This window comes from Lepisosteus oculatus, chromosome 2 (genome assembly GCF_040954835.1).
Source record: "Lepisosteus oculatus isolate fLepOcu1 chromosome 2, fLepOcu1.hap2, whole genome shotgun sequence".
Classification (NCBI taxonomy): Eukaryota; Metazoa; Chordata; class Actinopteri; order Semionotiformes; family Lepisosteidae; genus Lepisosteus; species Lepisosteus oculatus.
This window is the reverse complement of record NC_090697.1, coordinates 58,031,041-58,049,446: the sequence shown is the minus strand read 5'-3', so window position 1 is coordinate 58,049,446 and position 18,406 is coordinate 58,031,041. Positions and strand designations below refer to the sequence as shown.

General features: G+C 40.7%; 1 protein-coding gene across 3 annotated transcripts in view; it reads left to right on the top strand.

The window, feature by feature from the left end:
• Positions 1–18,406, top strand: part of cad (carbamoyl-phosphate synthetase 2, aspartate transcarbamylase, and dihydroorotase) — a 51,164-nt gene that overhangs the window by 20,686 nt on the left and 12,072 nt on the right. For all 3 annotated transcript variants that reach the window (XM_015345174.2, XM_006625756.3, XM_015345179.2), the window contains exons 10-34: positions 2,639–2,770; positions 2,893–3,126; positions 3,668–3,889; positions 4,171–4,359; positions 4,764–4,888; positions 5,316–5,449; positions 6,087–6,199; positions 6,406–6,656; positions 7,046–7,292; positions 8,016–8,114; positions 8,460–8,684; positions 8,981–9,163; positions 9,942–10,160; positions 10,614–10,781; positions 11,246–11,428; positions 11,709–11,813; positions 12,556–12,798; positions 13,020–13,101; positions 13,529–13,695; positions 13,925–14,089; positions 14,714–14,845; positions 15,189–15,390; positions 16,614–16,804; positions 17,594–17,734; positions 17,992–18,087. In XM_015345174.2, the coding sequence (XP_015200660.2) occupies positions 2,639–2,770; positions 2,893–3,126; positions 3,668–3,889; positions 4,171–4,359; positions 4,764–4,888; positions 5,316–5,449; positions 6,087–6,199; positions 6,406–6,656; positions 7,046–7,292; positions 8,016–8,114; positions 8,460–8,684; positions 8,981–9,163; positions 9,942–10,160; positions 10,614–10,781; positions 11,246–11,428; positions 11,709–11,813; positions 12,556–12,798; positions 13,020–13,101; positions 13,529–13,695; positions 13,925–14,089; positions 14,714–14,845; positions 15,189–15,390; positions 16,614–16,804; positions 17,594–17,734; positions 17,992–18,087 (4,248 nt within the window). The remainder of the gene's footprint in view (positions 1–2,638; positions 2,771–2,892; positions 3,127–3,667; positions 3,890–4,170; positions 4,360–4,763; positions 4,889–5,315; positions 5,450–6,086; positions 6,200–6,405; positions 6,657–7,045; positions 7,293–8,015; positions 8,115–8,459; positions 8,685–8,980; positions 9,164–9,941; positions 10,161–10,613; positions 10,782–11,245; positions 11,429–11,708; positions 11,814–12,555; positions 12,799–13,019; positions 13,102–13,528; positions 13,696–13,924; positions 14,090–14,713; positions 14,846–15,188; positions 15,391–16,613; positions 16,805–17,593; positions 17,735–17,991; positions 18,088–18,406) is intronic.

The window sequence follows — 18,406 nt, the reverse complement described above, 5'->3', positions numbered from 1 at the left end:
CCCCTTCCATCCTTTAGGCCACCCTGCTCCCGTTTCCCAACAGCCTCCGGAGTCCCTGGGGCTCCAGCGCCTTGCACTCCCGGGCGATGTGCCCCCTTTCCCCACAGCGGTGGCAGATGACCCACAGTTGTCGCTCCCCTGGCTTCGACGGGCTGGCCATCTCCTCTTCCCCATCTGATTCCCTGTGCGCCGCCTCCGCTGCCCGGCAGTAAGCACCCCACCGGTCTCCTTGAATATGGCATCAGCCTGCTCAGCCAGAGCCAGGGCCTGCTCCAAGGGGACCAGCACGGCCAGCATCACGTGGCGCTGCACCTCAGTCGGCGCCAGGGCCCAGAGGAACACCTGGAGCGCTATCTCCCGGCGGGCCTACTCTGCATACACCCTACACCCTGCGGTACCGCTGTGTACATAGAGTACGAACATGTTGTGATATTTAGAAATATAAAAAGTGTCAATATAATGCCAATAATTTTTGCTATTTTAGTTTTTCAAAGAAATGTTTATTTGAAATGTTTGAACAACCGACCTCATGCTTATAAGTCAAGTCACTTAAGCTATCATGTCACAGGCACAGTGACATAGATACGCGATTCCATATTATATTTCCTATTAATCAAATTCTAAAAGTATGCTTTTGTTTACCCCGATAACGAGCAGATTTGCAGAAATGGTTAAAACGATCAATTTTCACAAAGTATATAAACGTACAGTAATATGGTCAGAAGGAGCACGTAAAAACGTTTCCGATACAAACACATGTAAGACTTTGATGTTTCAAATGTTTAGGGAGAAATGGAATACTGGTGTGTATTTGTTCTTTAAACTACCAAGACCAGCCATATACAGTACAGTTTACATTCAGTAATATGTTTATGTTCCTAAATTAATCTTTTATGAGCATGTGAAAGGCATGAATGCGTGACCGGATCAACGAAATGCTGTGGTGTTACTTTTTGCCAATGAAAAAATAGTTTTTTTGTTTACAAAGACGGTTACAAAGAATGTGGACCAGGGTAATACTTTGAGTTTACAGCTTGTCCAAGGTCATTCATTATTAATACTATTAGTAATATCTTCGGTAAAGACTTTGATGCATAAAATATTTCTGCATAATCAAATTATTTATGATAAAGGTGGTAGGTTGTGTACTTTTGTCCAACTGAGCAATCTTGTTTTCAGAAAATATGCCAACTTTTTAATGTTTAATGATTAACATGCTGTAATACACAGTTTAAATTTAAAAGTCTAAAAAGTATGCTACTTAAATTTTTAATTAAATAAAAATTGTCCCGTAGCAGTAATCGGGATTCAAAACCAAATGTTTTCTGGTGACAGCTCAAATGTTGTACAGGAGAGGTTAAGCTTTATTAGCTCCACCAGCCGGTTTTACAAGGTGATTCTGGATACTATTAACAATCTAATTTGCATACAATACAGCGTATGACGTGTTATTACGCCTTTCATTGCGACATGCCCACCACATTGTACCGCAGCATTTCCCTCTCGTTTGGAATGGCTGTATCTGTACCTATAAATTTGAATAGCTGTAAATGGTTAATATTTTTAAAAGCTTCTCAAATCTCTTCTAAAAATGTGATTTCTGGTTATTTTTACAATAAAGCCTTTTGGCCTTAAATAATGCCTTTAGTCCGTAAACTTTTACTTAATAGACTTAAGCAGGGGTTCCCAACCGGGGGTTCGCAAACCCCCAGTGGTTTGTGACAGTACTGCAGGGGGTTCGAGAGATTGTGATGAAAACATCAGTCAAATTAACTAGTCCTATTCATAAATAATGTAAGAATAAGAAAAACAACAGTAGTAATTAATGTTTTACAAAGTGAAAAGAAGCATAGATAGATAAGACTTTGTTGATCCCGTAGGGAAATTGATGCATGTTAAAAAATTGAAGCATGTTAAGATGGTTGCTGTTGCATTTATCTACATTTATTGAAAAGTTTGATTTAGTTAAAATCTCAAGGGGGTACTTGAGGCAAATAATTTAGGTTGTAGCTGACAAAAAAAGGTTGGGAACCCCTGGACTAAATTATAGTAAAACTACTATAGTAATGGTCTGGAAGCAGTTGGAATCATACCTCAGTTGACACCTTTTGCCCGCTGGCAAGGCAGAAACAAGTATTTTTAGGCATGTTCCTTCCTTTTCTAAAGGGTTTCATTTAGTTTCTGATAGAGTGGTAAAGTAGGTTTGGCTAGGAATTAAACTGCAGTTGAGACAAGCAAGTTACTAATTGCCCAAAAAATCACCCTTTGCTATCTCACTCTGGGGCATATCCATCATAATATTAATTGCACAAGATATTTAATGTAAAGTGGAATGAATAAAATTCTTTATAATATCACTTAATACAGAGACCACAACAAGAAAGAAATAATTATAATATAAGCCACTGAAAGTGAACTTGGCAGAAGATGGGGGGGGGACTCAATACAGTGGAAGGTACCAAAATTACAAGGATAAATCTTAAAATTTAAAGCAAGAATTTAGAAAGTTGTGGTCCTATTAATTCTGGTTTCTTCCATTAACTGTCGTGTTTGTACAGCTTTTTGGACTGGTGTTTGGAGAAAACTGGTCTCTCGCAGCACACAAACAGTGGCACCCTAATTCCTCTGTTCTTTTCAGGCCATAAAGGCTCTAAAAGAGGAGAACATTCAGACAGTCCTCATCAACCCCAATATTGCCACAGTGCAGACATCCAAGGGGCTGGCAGACAAGGTGTATTTCCTTCCTATCACGCCAGAATACGTCACGCAGGTAAGCAATGATGAATAGGAAAATGTGATCAAGAAAAAAACCCTTTTACATGTACTATTTACCACTGCAAAAGCTCACTTCCTTGTAGACTGTTAGAACTAAGGTCTCTTGTTCATCTCCAGGTGATCAAAAATGAACGCCCGGATGGGGTCCTGCTTGCCTTTGGAGGCCAGACGGCTCTTAACTGCGGCGTGGAGCTGACGAAGCTCGGGGTGCTGGAGAAGTACAACGTGCAGGTGCTGGGGACACCCGTGGCCTCCATTGAGATGACGGAGGACAGAAAGGTGTTCGTAGAGAAGATGGAGGAAATTAACGAGCATGTGGCGCCCAGCGAGGCTGCTCACACTCTGGAACAGGTAAGCCCTTTTCACAACATGCCTCATTATTCAACTTCTTTAAGGAACAACTGTTGAATTTAAAATGAGCCTGTTTTCTGTGAGAATACAATATAAAAAAGGTATACGCTAGATATGCCCATCCAGTTAAAACTACAGTGAAAGCCCAAATGGAGTTCAAAGCAGTTCTGCTTAAATCAGTGAGGAAAACTTTAGTTCCTTCTTTTCCTACTCCCCTCTATTGAGCACCATCTGTCCACTGTTAAGTGGTGAATGTAAACCATCATATAAAACCTTGATGATTTTTCCACAAGGGAGTAATACAAGGCACATTCTTTAATGGACAATTTGTTTCAATTTATTTTGAGAAATCATTGCGATTGTGAATTCGTCCCAGCACCACGGAGTCTGCTTTGGGATTTTTGAACTACAAAAGCCTAAATTATGTTTCTTAAAATTTAGAAACCTCATCATACCACTTTGACACTGCTCTGCCAAGTGTGAAAGACTTGTTCCAGAGGCCACTGGCTCACTTTGAATAAGTCGTGATGCATGTTTTCAGGCTCTGATGGCAGCAGAGAGGTTGGGATTCCCTGTACTGGTCCGTGCGGCCTTTGCGCTGGGAGGACTGGGTTCTGGGTTCGCCAACAACAAGGAGGAGCTGACTGCCCTAGTCACACAGGCCTTCGCCCACACATCCCAGGTCCTCATTGACAAGTCCCTGAAAGGCTGGAAGGAGATTGAGTATGAGGTGGTGAGGGATGCATACGACAACTGTATTACGGTACGCTCTTCCCTTTTGATTTCAGACCTGCATAAAGTTATTTTATTGTACCAGTTTGTAGAGTAAGCACTTGCTCTTGCCTGTGGCGAGACCAGGGGTTTGCCATCATGTGGCTACTTTATAGTACCTTCACAAAGTTCACGATTTTGTGCTTTATTCGAAATTTGTCTTTTTATCCCCCAATACTGTGAAGTAATTTATTTCATTACTAAGATTTTATAATCGGTCTGTGAAATTAGGACTGCAGTTCCCTTTTAATCAGATTGGTGTGTTCTATGTAGGTATGCAATATGGAAAATGTTGACCCTCTGGGCATCCACACTGGAGAGTCTATTGTGGTGGCTCCTAGCCAGACTCTAAATGACCATGAATACAACATGCTGAGGAATACTGCCATCAAGGTTATTCGCCACCTAGGAATTGTGGGAGAATGCAACATCCAGTATGCTCTGAATCCAGAATCCGAGCAGGTAGGCTTCCGAAGCTCATGTATGTCTGAGCCTCATTTGAGGTTAAAACTTCAGTGGGAATGTATGTTTGAGATTGCTAAGGTCTTCAGGGAATCAAGCATGATTTTTTTTCTTCTCTGAGTAAGAAAATTAAAATACTTGTAATACAGTTATATCATCTTTCATCTTTTAGCAGTAGAAGTGGATCAAAGAGTTTTTTTTGCCCCCCCATTCACGAGAAATTCATTCCTTTTTGCAGCAGTACACAAAAAAATGTTAAAGGTTAAGATGAAGTGTATCCCAGTAAAAGTTCGAGGGATTCTGTTCACTACACCGTAGAAGTGCAGACTCTTATTTTAAGACCGAGAATTGACCATTTGGGTTTAATTTTTCACGTTTTATTTAAATGTTTTTCACTCTTACAGTATTATATAATTGAAGTTAATGCCCGTCTGTCTAGAAGCTCAGCTCTGGCGAGCAAAGCAACAGGTTACCCTCTGGCATATGTGGCTGCCAAGCTTGGACTGGGCATTCCCCTACCAGTCCTTAAGTGAGTATGAAAATATCCTTTTATCCCAGCCAAAGAAAAGAATGTTTAGTTCAAAAGACTTAACTGTTTTTGTAGATCTGATATAGATGCTGGGTAAAAATGGCATTTTCCTTTGTGACAATCTGTAGAAGATAAAAATTTAACTGAATTTGCTTTTACTCATGATTGGCACAGATATGTCCAGCGAAACTAATGTACACAATTAAGGCTATAAACCATAGAATGACCCATCTGCCCCAATTGTGAAATTGTTGTTTTTACCATAGTTTCCACACTGAAACGGAAGGCTATGTTTTCTGTTTCTGCATTATTTTTTTGATTGAAAACTAAAGTTATTTAAAAAGAGGGGCACAATTAGAAAAAGTATGCATATCTCTGGGTCCTTTATCGACAAAAGTCCTATGACTAAAAGTTTTGTTTTTTTTAGGAACTCTGTCACAAACTCTACAACTGCTAACTTTGAGCCGAGTCTAGATTACTGTGTGGTTAAAGTCCCTCGCTGGGACCTCAGCAAATTCCTCCGGGTCAGCACCAAGATAGGCAGCTCTATGAAAAGTGTGGGTAAGTCTGGATCTTCTCTAGCAAGATTTGTTAATCTGCTACCAAAAGATTGTGGAGGTATGGCACACGTTACCCATACCTATTGACATTGATGATCTGGCATCTTTCAGGAAATGGCTAGATGACATCCTTGGATCAGTTCTCTTACTACCTAAAGAACCAGACAGACTGAATGGCCTCTTATCATTTGTTTTCTGTCTTCTGTTTTTACTGACTTGTCCTTGGAATTGCTACAATGTTTTTTCCAGCTTCCGGGATTGCTTAATGTAACTCCTGTTAAAAACAACTGAGTCTTTTAGGTTAATCAAGCCTTTTTTTACTCTATACAACATTGTTAAAGGTACAATGTAACAGTAGTATTTATTTGTATTTTAAAACTCATCTGTTGTGTAGCTTGATTTTTTTGAGAGTAGATTTGTTTTGACTTAACTTGTGTTGTGAGTGGAATTAGAACCATTGTAAATACGTAGTATCCCTTACTTCAGAATATTCCTTTTCTGCCAAAAAAAAGTCTTGAGGGGGAAAATTTGGTGAACACTAGCAAAGGTAAATGTGTTGAATGAAAAGTGTTTTTTGTCATTGACTGGCTTGTAGAAATTGGGTACAAAGTGCTGTATTAACCCTGTTTCTGTTCCAGGGGAGGTGATGGCCATAGGTCGTAGTTTTGAGGAGGCATTCCAGAAAGCATTGAGAATGGTGGATGAAAACTGCGTAGGTTTTGATCACACAATCAAACCAGTCTCTGATGAGGTAAATGGATGTTTAGTATTATGTACTAATTAAACCATTTTTACTTATTTGAGTATAGAGCAGGAAGTAAGGTAAGCCTTCAATTAAGACATTGTGCAGATGTAATCATTTGTTTTATTGTCCATTATCATTAGTAGTCTTGCTATAGAGTTTCATATAACATTTGCAAATCCCTAATATCTTGCCACACTTCCTGTCTTCCTCAGGAGTTACAGACTCCCACAGATAAGCGTATTTTTGTGCTGGCAGCTGCTCTACGAGCTGGATATTCAGTGGATCGTCTATATGAGTTGACAAAGATTGACCGCTGGTTTCTGCACAAGATGAAGAACATCACTGACCACAGCCTCATCCTGGAATCGTACCGGCAGGGTGAGACTGCCATACTCCCTGAGGTGCTGAGGACAGCAAAGCAGCTGGGCTTCTCTGATAAACAGGTTGCTCTAGCGATACAGAGGTAACTAATTCTTCATGAGGAGACTCAGGAGATTTGATAGCAAATATGGATGTGAAAACTTGAAGCTATTTTTAATGTTTTAATGACATTGGGATGCCTTGAGACATTTTTTCAAACCTAGTTATCCCCAATATAACATTGTTGGCTTGAAGCCTATAGATTAAGACCTGGTGTTGTCATAAGGGGTTGGTTTTGTCTAAGCGTCTTTACTACTATCTCATTGTGTACTGGACTTGTGTTTCTCTCCCTGTGCCCTGGGATCAACAGTTTGCAATACAGGGTATGGCTGCAGGCCACAGGGGAATGACAGAGTAGTTGGAATCAATTCAGAATTGCTAAAGGTGTTACATTGCAGGAGTGTATCTCTTTACCTTGTGTGTCCTCTGTAGCACAGAGCTGGCTGTCAGGAAGTTGCGCAAGGACTGGAAAATCCTGCCTATGGTGAAGCAGATCGATACAGTGGCAGCTGAGTGGCCGGCCCACACCAATTACCTGTACCTCACTTACAACGGCACAGAGCATGACGTGAGCTTCGACGAGCCCCATGTCATGGTGATCGGTTCAGGGGTGTACCGCATCGGCAGCAGCGTGGAGTTTGACTGGTGTGCTGTGGGCTGCATAATGGAGCTGAGCAAGGTCAGTAGCTAGGGCAGGTCTTTAGAAAGCAGCATTCCCAGAATGCTACTGGGGATACTGGGAGTCACGTGCACTGGGCACAGTCTGATTTCTGCACTCTAAATTTACCCTGCTTCAACCAAAGTTTCCAGTAACTTCAGCGTTACATACTTGTAAGCTGTTTCAGCTTATCCCTGTTTCAGACCATGCTTCTATTAATTTGTGACCAGTTTGTGATGAGCAAACTCAGGAGGGAGTGACAGCGTGTCAAATATTCTTACAATGAGTGTAATTCAGAACTTGTTTGGAGCACAAACAAGAAGTGTTATTGATTGCCCCAGCTGTTTTAGCCAGCTTAGGTGGCTTGGAATATGTTTAATTGCAGTTGTCATTTTGGCCTGCACTTTAAGCATTTCTTATAAGAAAAGAGCTGTTATATTCATCCATCCATCCATTTTCTAACTGCTTTATCCAATTCAGTGTTAGGAAAGAGCTGAGTCCATTCCAGCGAGCAACGGGCACAAGGCAAGGTAGATGCTGGATGGAGTGCCAGTCACACAGACACACTCACACCAGTGCCAATTTTCCTAGAAGCCAGTTAACCTACCGGTATGTCATTGGACTATGAGAGGAAACCGGACTACCTGGAGGAAACTCGTGCAAATGCAGGGAGAGCATTATTTGAAGTGAAATTGCTAGAGATGTGTCCATCTTCATTTAATTGTTCTGCCCTCTCTCTTTCAGATGGGCTACAAAACAATCATGGTGAATTACAACCCTGAAACAGTCAGTACAGATTACGATATGTGTAACCGGCTCTACTTTGATGAAATTTCTTTTGAGGTAATGTCTGCATTTTGTTTTTGTCTCCTTGGGTTTCTTTCAGTATGCCATTTATGAATTAAAACTTGAGGTGTTTTTGTCATTTCAAGTTTTTGGTTTTATTTTTAAATTTAAGTTGAGCTTAAGAATTTATTCAAAGAAAATGCTGGAAAAGACCCTTTCTGAATCTCTGTTAAAGATGGTATAGAATAGAAAAATTATAGATAATAAACATTTCAGTAAGCTGAGTAGTTTCCAAAGGAAAAGGGTATTTGCATCAAAACTAGGAGAGGCTGATGCTGCTGGAACATTTTGGAATCAATATTGCTTGTAGTATTGTTGATGTTCACGGTTTTACTTTCCTAGGTGGTGATGGATATTTATGAAATGGAAGACCCTGATGGTGTGATCCTGTCAATGGGAGGGCAGCTTCCCAACAACATTGCCATGTCACTCCACAGACAGCAATGCAGGATCCTGGGCACCTTGCCAGAGTTTATCGACTCGGCCGAGAACAGGTTCAAATTCTCCAGGATGCTGGATTCCATCGGAATAAGCCAGCCCCAGTGGAAGGAGCTTTCAGAAATGGAGGTAGAGCAAAACGTGTTTGCACTCAACAAATGTTGCTGTAAACATTTTAGATGGTTTTAGTGTGATATTCAAGAGCATTTTAAAAGCCGTTTGCCATGCGTCCTCACTTTGCTAGAGGCTTCTCTTGCCTACCTAATGGGAGAACTACCATTACGAATGTGATGTTTCAACTGGGCCAAATGCTGAATCCTGTTTATAGATCACTTGTGCCAAAGCAGTGATTGTGTACAACTTGAAAAGGCCTTTTGGTTTGCGAGTGGTTAAATAGCTTGACCCTGCAATCTTCCACCTCTCAGTTAGCCAAGAAGTTCTGTGAGTCTGTGGGCTACCCGTGCCTGGTCCGCCCCTCCTACGTCCTGAGTGGGGCTGCCATGAACGTGGCCTACTCGGACAGCGACCTGGAGAAGTACCTCAACAATGCCATGGCTGTGTCCAAGGAACATCCTGTGGTTATTTCCAAATTCATTCAGGAAGCTAAGGTGAGAAATCCAAGTGATATTGTTTGAGAAGGGTTGGGTTTTTGTAGGAACTGTGGGTGCAGAATTTCTCTGGTTTTAATTCATTCCATACATTTTTTCTAGGCTACTTCTTTGCTAAAATGTCTACTTGTACCCCTTATTGACTTTTATAATAGACATAAATTTTCAATAAAGCATAAAGAAGTGCTACACATTTAAGACATAGTTACACAAATTGTACTTATGACTTTTCTTTCTGCAGTTTACTTTGTCACCAAAGAAGTCATAGGCAGAGTTAAGCCTATGAGGTTTTTGGACCTTGTCTCAAATTGGTAGCTAAGGCTCAATTTAGTAGAACTAATGGTATTTCTCAGTCCTTTTCATTTACCTTAATTCAAACTCCAGGTTCAAGTCTGGAACTACAGTAGTAAAAAAAATAAATAACTTGACCTTATCTTGCTTGCAACTTAGAAACTTCAAGTTGAAAATGTTGGAAGTGGAGTGTCTAGTAAGGGTTGTTTGACTTAATGGTGATGTGATGTAATTGAGCTCAGCAGGAACAAAAACAGTAAAGGCTGGGGTCCAGCAAACAGAATTTGGAAACCCTCCTGTAGAATTTGTTGGAGATGTTCATAAGATCTTCAAGAATTGCATTTCCAACTTACAAAATGCAGGAGGTTATAGGTAATTGGAATTTCTGTTTTGCTGCTACATAATTCTAAGACCTTTTAGAAAGGACAGTTGATCTAGAGGTGGAAAAATGTCTGGGCCAGCTTGTGACTGAAATCTGGCTTCGCAGGAGATTGATGTGGATGCCGTGGCTTGCGATGGGGTGGTTATTGCCATTGCGATATCTGAGCATGTGGAGAATGCTGGGGTTCACTCTGGAGATGCCACACTGGTTACACCACCCCAGGACATCAACCAGAAGACCATGGAACGCATCAAGGCCATTGTACACGCCATTGGCCAGGAACTCCAAGTTACAGGGCCCTTCAACCTACAGCTTATTGCCAAGGTGAGGACACTCTTTTTATGGACTCTTGAACACATGCAGATGTCTTTCCCCTGAAGATAATGCCAGTTTGTGTGAAATTAGAATGAGTTCTGTTTTTGTTAATCTTCCTAAGATTTTCCTGCTCTGTGCACTAGTGCACAGTGACCTGCGGGCTTCAAATGCTGGAGTGAGTGGTGTACTGAAATCAGTTACATTTGAACTTACAATGGGTGTGTTTAAAGCTATTTCGTATCCCTATGGTGTTACTTATAATCAGAACATGAAGACCTGACAGCTGTAAACAGTCCAGCCCCTTTTTTCAGGGTCACTGTGTCTGAACAGAGACCCTGAAACATAGAGTAGCGCTGATGGATGCTTATAAATCCGCTTAATAGGGAATTAACACCAGTGATGTCTTCAGTGCCACTGAAAACCTGAATCTCCAAGCTAAAATTGTCCCTAATCTCCTGACAGGATGACCAGCTGAAGGTGATAGAGTGCAATGTGAGGGTGTCCCGCTCCTTTCCTTTTGTATCCAAGACCCTGGGCGAGGACCTGGTTGCCTTGGCAACCCAGGTCATCATGGGGGAGGAGGTGGAGCCCGTGGGGTTGATGAAGGGAAGAGGAATTGTTGGTGTCAAGGTAATGATGAGCTGGAGTAACTTCCATCACTCTTCCTCCGGATTTTTCTTTTTACAGTGCTGATTGGTTCGTAATGTACTGTAGGTAACAAATTACACTGCCTGTAGAAAAATAAAATAGTAAATTCCGATAACAGAATACACAATAAGCTGCTGTCAGCTCCTTGGCTGTGTTCCTGGTAAGTTTTCTGAAATTGAAGACTATACTTTTATCTGTAGTTTCACCAGGTCCTTTGAATTATTAATATTTTATCCAAAGTGATATTAAGATAACGTGTAGAAAACTGAGATATATTTACAGTTTAGTTGATCTTAAACATTCTCAGTGATTTGTACCTGAAGGAAGTAAGTCCCTGTAGCTGTTGCTAGTGGTTTCTTTTAGTTGTCTTTATGTTCCCGGTTTAGTGTTAAAGGGGGGACGGTTTTGCTTTTATCTAGCTTACTCATTTATTTTTACTGATCTAGGTCCCTCAGTTCTCCTTCTCCCGGCTGGCGGGGGCAGATGTTGTCCTGGGAGTGGAGATGACCAGCACTGGGGAGGTGGCCTGCTTTGGGGAGAACAGATATGAGGCCTACCTAAAAGCTATGCTGAGCACTGGGTTCAAGATCCCCAAGAAGAATATACTGCTGTCTATCGGGAGCTACAAGGTAAGTAATTTCTTCTTATACCAGTTCTTGTACCAGAAGTGTGAATCTTTTTGCTGCTAAACTTAGTGCCTTAGTAAGAAAGCCTAGATAACATACTCTACAGAATAGAAGTTATTCTCCTAAACATATATATATATAAAATACTTTATTAACACTTTGTTAATGTTGAAATTCTCTCATTAAATGTTTTAAACTTGTGGTCAAGTTTAAAGGATAAACAGTGTATATTTTAACGTATTCATATTGAAGTTCAGCTTACAGGTTTTCACTTGTTTTTCAGAACAAGAGTGAACTGCTACCTACAGTGCAAACCCTTGAAAGTCTTGGATACAACCTGTATGCCAGCCTGGGCACCGCAGATTACTACACCGAACACGGAGTGAAGGTGAGTCAGGGTGCAACACTTCAGGCTGTTTCTCAACTCGACACCAGAAAAGCTCCAAGCCCTTTATGATCAGAAAAAAAATTAAAAAGCACTCAGAGAAATTCTGCACCCACAGTCTCTACAAAAACCGAGCCCTTCTCAAACAAATTGAGTTTTTCTTGACCACGTGATCTATGGGACTTCAAACCTGGGGTGAAGTCATGATATAATCACCATAGGAACCAAGTAGAAACTAAACACGTTTGTTGGTAAAATCAACAGTATAATTAGTTACTGTAAATAGTGGTATTCATGGTATTGGTACTGTATGTACTTAATGATAAAGGAGGAAAGCCTACAACTTCATCCCATAGCCCTTGGTGATGGATCCAGCTTTCCAAACTGCATTTGTACATTAGCCTCAACTTGTAAGGAATTAATAGTTAGATAAGAGCTGCATATGATAAAGATGTTCTTCTTTCTCATCTACAACTACTATGTGTGGCTTCTACGAGAGGAACTTTTTTCTCTTCATAATCTTATTTTTTTGAAGCCAAAATTTAGGTTGATTTAGGTTATCATAAGTCAACATTTTCAACTAGCTGCACTCCTTTATGCATTACATTTGCAGTGCACTCTGGGATGCGATAAGTGTGATAACAATGGCATCTTATGATTTCATAGTCTTAAACAATTATACACTGGATACTGCGGTACATGTATGCTGCCCCATTCCTACCATTGACACCATGTCTATTTCCAGGTAATGGCAGTGGACTGGCCATTTGAGGAGGAGAGCGATTGCCCAAACAAAGAAAAGCAGAGGAACATCATGGACTACCTGGAGGAGAACCACTTTGACATGGTCATCAACCTGTCCATGAGGAACTCTGGAGGCCGTCGGCTCTCCTCCTTTGTCACCAAGGGCTACCGCACTCGCAGGATGGCCATTGACTACTCTGTCCCCCTAATTATCGACATCAAGTGCACAAAACTCTTCGTGCAGGTGAGGGAGAAACAAGGGAACCACCATGTTGGCTTTTTTCATTTCCGGGTTTTGGGTGGTATATTCCAAATGAGTGTTTTGAAGTTGCTTGAGTGTTTAGTTTTTTCCAAGTTTCGACATTTGTTTCCTTTTGTGCTTGAAGACAGATAGCATTGACTATATATCTTAATATGTGAAAATGGAAAGTCTGATTGTTCAGCTTGTTGTTTTATACTTTGTAGGCACTGCGTCAGATTGGGGAAGCTCCACCAGTTAAAACACACGTGGATTGCATGGCATCACAGAGACTTATTCGCCTGCCAGGTAAACTATAGAAATCTGGAGTCGTGGCGGATGCGTGTTAAAGGAATTGGAGGGGTCTCCCGAGTTAGATGTTTAAACTACTTAAGGTGTCTATGCGGAGTGGAGGTTTGGCCCTGTACTTCAGGCATTGCTTGTATAAATCGGGGTATGTCTTTATCCCATGTCTGTCCAAGTGGCCTAAGGTTAGTTTTGCTCGAAGTCCAGACATCCTTGGACATTGGCTCCATGAGGCTCACATGGTGAATAGGTGGATTTCCTGGAGGGTTGTCTGTTTTATCTTCATCTTTATGCTTTGAGAACACAGGGAATGTAGCAGCATGTTGAGTTGATTTACAGATTGGTAATTTCAGTTATTGGACATCTCCATTTGCCAATGGAGTCACTCTTCTAAACTGGATTTCCCAATCTGTTTGTCTTTCTTCCCCAGGGCTGATTGATGTCCACGTCCACCTGCGTGAACCGGGAGCCACCCACAAGGAAGATTTTGCCTCTGGCACTGCAGCAGCCTTGGCAGGAGGTGTCACTCTGGTGTGCGCAATGCCCAACACAAACCCTGCAGTACTAGATTCCAGCTCACTTGCCTTGGTCCAGAAGGTGATGTTCTCAAAAGGTTCATTTACCCTGAAAAGTCAAAATCTGTGACAGTCTAAATGCAAGAATATTCCAAAACCAGGGACATTATAGCCAGCTTGGGTATTGACAGTCAGTTTGAACAAAAGCTGCATGTGTCTTGTTTATAATTGTATTGCTTGCCAAGCTGGTCCTCCTGTCTCCCAGCCTTTGTGCACAGTGTGTGATAACCTGTCTCACTCTCTCATTTCAGCTGGCTAAGGCAGGCTGTCGTTGTGATTATGCTCTCTTTCTTGGAGCTTCCTCGGACAATGCTGCCATTTTGCCTTCAATTGCAAGCTCTGCAGCTGGTTTGAAGATGTACTTGAACGATACCTATTCCACTCTCAAAATGGACAATGTATCCCTCTGGATGGAGGTTTGTATAAATGAAAAAATAAGTGATTTCAATTGCAGCCATAGAATGAAGTAATCTGCTTGCCTCTGCCATTTAGCCCTTTGTGTAAGATATTTAATATTTCATATGACAGGTTTGTGCAATTGAGGTTTTGCTGAAATTGCACATAATTTCAAATCCTAAATAGAATTCATGTTTGACCATGTGTTTATTTTCACTTTTTCGAATGTACTAGGTATATTGTAAATCTTTAATTGACCAGTTCAGAATTTTGAAAAACACCTGAAAAAAATGCCCACCCAACTGTGGAACAGAGGGGGAGAATTAATTGCGTTTCTTCAAATTATTTTAAAACAAAGCAACAAAAAAGGGACAGCCATTTGCTGCTTGTTCCAACAGGTATTGTTCCTAAGTGTAGAAATTAAACTGCTGAATTTAGGCATTAAGTAATTTAGACTCTTAGTTGATTGGGAAGAGTTTCAGCCTTCACACTGTGGATCACTGGGAAGGTACTGTTCATTTCAGAAAGGTCTGAAGCCTGCTGTAACACAACAGTGTCATCCATTTGGACAAGTTTTGTGTGCACTTTACCTTACTGTTAAGCACTGAAAGAGAAATCTGAAGAAGTCTCTATTCTTTCTCTAGCATTTTGAGAAGTGGCCAAAGCACATGCCAATTGTTGCCCACGCAGAGAAGCAGACGGTTGCTGCCATTCTGATGGTGGCTCAACTGTACCAGCGACCAGTTCATATCTGCCATGTGGCAAAGAAGGAAGAGGTAGGATGAACATGTTGTTATACTGGTCCTTTTTGTCTTTTAGCATTAATAATAGACATCTGGAAATGGTATCGCTATGTTTTGAGAAGCTAATTGAGACTATAACTTTAAGTGCTTCCTTTTAGGATTATGTAAATTAAATGTAATAGATGCCTTTAAATGATAAATTAGACCTAAATATTTACACAGGCATTCAGTAACCAGTAGAAGTGGAAAGACCTGAAATCATGTTTAATTATTTACACATTCAATTTCCTGAAGTAACAGATGAAATGTTGTTAGTCTGGGTATAATCAAAGAAAAGCTGGAGCCTAGAGTGTGTCTGGATTTTGACGTTCAACAGATCAAGATCATCCGAGCTGCTAAATTGAAAGGGATCCAGGTGACCTGTGAAGTTGCCCCTCACCACCTGTTCCTGTGTGAGGAGAACGTGTCGGCCATTGGGCTTGGTAGGGCCCAGGTCCGCCCCATGCTGGGCACAAGGGAAGACATGGAGGCCCTGTGGGAGAACCTTGACATCATCGACTGCTTTGCCACGGACCACGGTGAGTGAAGTGCAAGGTTACCATGCCAATGGGATTCTCTCCTTTTTGTAAACGCTGCCTTTGTTAGCAGCATCAGTCTCGTGGTGTAAATACTCCCATTTCCGCCACAGGTATGACTGCAGTATGGTTTCTCACATAGCTCTTGTAAAGCTGGTTTGGAGCCTTCACTGTGTAGGTGGCAAAATCTTTAAAATTGTACAAAAGAGTTAACGTTTTACCATTAAAAGGTTAGTTTAAGGAGTTGTACTAAACGGAGTAAAACCCTTACACCAAAGCTATGCTAAGTTAAAACTAAGAGAGAGTCCCATGGCTATTGTTGTTATTGGATTTTCTATGACTTGTGCATTTTGGTGAAATTTGTAGTTGTGGCAGAGGCAAATGACTGATGTCAGCTGATAAATAATTACACTTATTTAGACGGTGTCATGAGATTGGGAAAAAAATGTTTGAAGTTGTGATTATTTTAGACTCTCTTTAAAGGAGGGTGACTTCTATGTAAAGAAGCAAACAAAATGTGCTTTGGACCGACTGATGGCAGCAGTTGTCTTGTTGTTAGTTTGAAGAAGACTGGCCTGTTAATGTTTAGAATTAGTTTGCAATATATTTTGAGGCAACAAATCACTTATGTATTTATGGGATGTACCAATTTTACAATTTAGAATTTAATTACTTTAATGCCAGAGCCATATGATCATATTTTGTCATACCTAAAATTCCTACTACTTTTTCCTGGCTTCTTTAGGTTACTGTACAATCCTTACTAGGCTATGGTACATGTTGTATATAACTTTTTATTACAAAAATGTCACCTGCATTTGTCTTCATTGAACATCAGCTAGTATCGGCAATCTGGTATCTCTTAAATCCATGCTACACATATATTTTTTTTACTACAGCGGGTGCAGAACATGCTATAGTTTGTAATGTGAGTGTTAGCTGGTTGCAGTTTAGATATTGACTGTAGAACGCGTAAAATGAGATCCAGTCACCTCTAGGATGGTGCATCATGAGTTGTTGGGGACTGCTTTGTAGTTAGTGTGACACTTACCTAATATTAAAGCTGAGTTCACTTACCACTGGCTCGTCTGACTCAAATCAGGATTAATATATTACTCCGTCCTTTAGAGAATATTTATTGTTTGATGTGCTTTATTTTTGTATATTGCTATATGATGTATGGGAACTCTCTGCTTATACATCTATTTGTGTCTCTTGGTTTGTAGCCCCTCACTCTGTGGAGGAGAAGGACATGAAGAATCCACCCCCAGGATACCCTGGCCTGGAGACCATGTTACCGCTGCTGCTCACTGCCGTGAGTCAAGGCCGACTCACTGTTGACGACATTGTGAAGAGGCTGTATGAAAACCCCCGAAAGATCTTCTCCCTGCCTGTCCAGGAAAACACCTATATAGAGGTATTTCTCTCTTCACTGCTACTAGTGTACAATGGTCACTGGCCTCAATAATGGTGAGGAAGATGACAATTGATTACTTTTGATTACAGCCATCAGTGAAACTACTCACAAAAGCAATTGCAGTTTACAATTACAGTTTTGATTACTTGATTACATGTTATTTATGTTATGTTATTACATGTTACTGTTTTTGCTATTGTGTTACTGTATATTGTCTTATCTTCTGTCCTATTTATATAATGCACCTGAGTGACTAATGAGAAACACTTTTCATTATACTACGCACCTGTGTAAGTTTAATGACAATAAAGTTGAATTGAATTGTACTCCTTCTTATGAAAGCACCAGAGGCCAATGTCTTGGCACTTTCATCAGAACAATTTTGGTACATGCTGTCCTTCATACAGCCATCTGCAAATCCCCAGTAACACATTGTTCTAGGCAGATATTTCATCAAATAACACTTTTCCATAAAGAAAATTGAGTTTTTGCATTGTCCAATCTTTTTTTTAGGTCTGGGTTTCATTTACTGTGTATGAATATAAACCTTTTTCCTTCATAGCCATTTGCAGAGGAAGGTGTGACAAATAGGATTGATCAATATTACCAATATACTGTTTGTAAAAACTGGCAGTATATGGAGTTAAGCCTTTTCTCTATATACTAGACCAGGTTTAATGTTGAGATACTGGAATTAAAATTAAAAGTAAAAAATGTATTTTAATGGACTTTGTTTTAGAACTTTAGTTCAAGGAGAATGACTGAAAATGTATTCCTCTTTGAATTCAGGTGGACTTGGAGCAGGAGTGGACGATTGCAAGCCACATGCAGTTCACCAAGTCCAAATGGACTCCCTTTGCAGGCATGAATGTGAAGGGCAAAGTGAGAAGGGTGGTGCTCAGAGGAGAGGTGGCCTACATTGATGGCCAGGTGAGGAAATGGAGAACAGTCGTGAGCTTCAATGAATTGGATTGTGCAGCAGGATGACGTTTATAAACCTTTAACCTAGAAAACCCTGGAAAACCGTGACCTAGAATTGGTACTCCCAATGCAGGATCAAAGGTGTTTGAAAGGCACTCATTCTGAAAAGCGTCTGAACCTTTAGTTTCTAGCTTCAGAAACCTGTCATGGCAGCATATCATTCAAAACTATACCAATTAGAAAAATGACATGCCTTTATTTCCCAGGTGCTGGTACCTCCAGGGTATGGGGAAGATGTCAGGACATGGTCACCAAGAATGCCTACTCCTCTTCCTGCTGAGTTGGCAAAGGACAGCACCAAGGTACGAATTACTCACTAAACTCAGTCAATGTCAGTTACTGCTGTTACATAAGTACATTGTCTCTGGTAGATATTTATCTTACTGTTTTCCAGTTGTATGACTATTAAATTAGGCCGATTTAAAGCTTTTAATGTTTTGCACCCCGTTTAATCAGGTGCTGTACAGAAATTTAGGAAATGCAGAATGTACAGAATGTTGAATGGTACAGTTGGGTACACAGGGTACAGTTTGGATTCTGCTTTCAGTGGATATTTCCCTCTCTTTATGGCTGTAGTTTCTGTGTACTTCTGAGGCAGTTGAACACGTGTGGTTGGCGAGG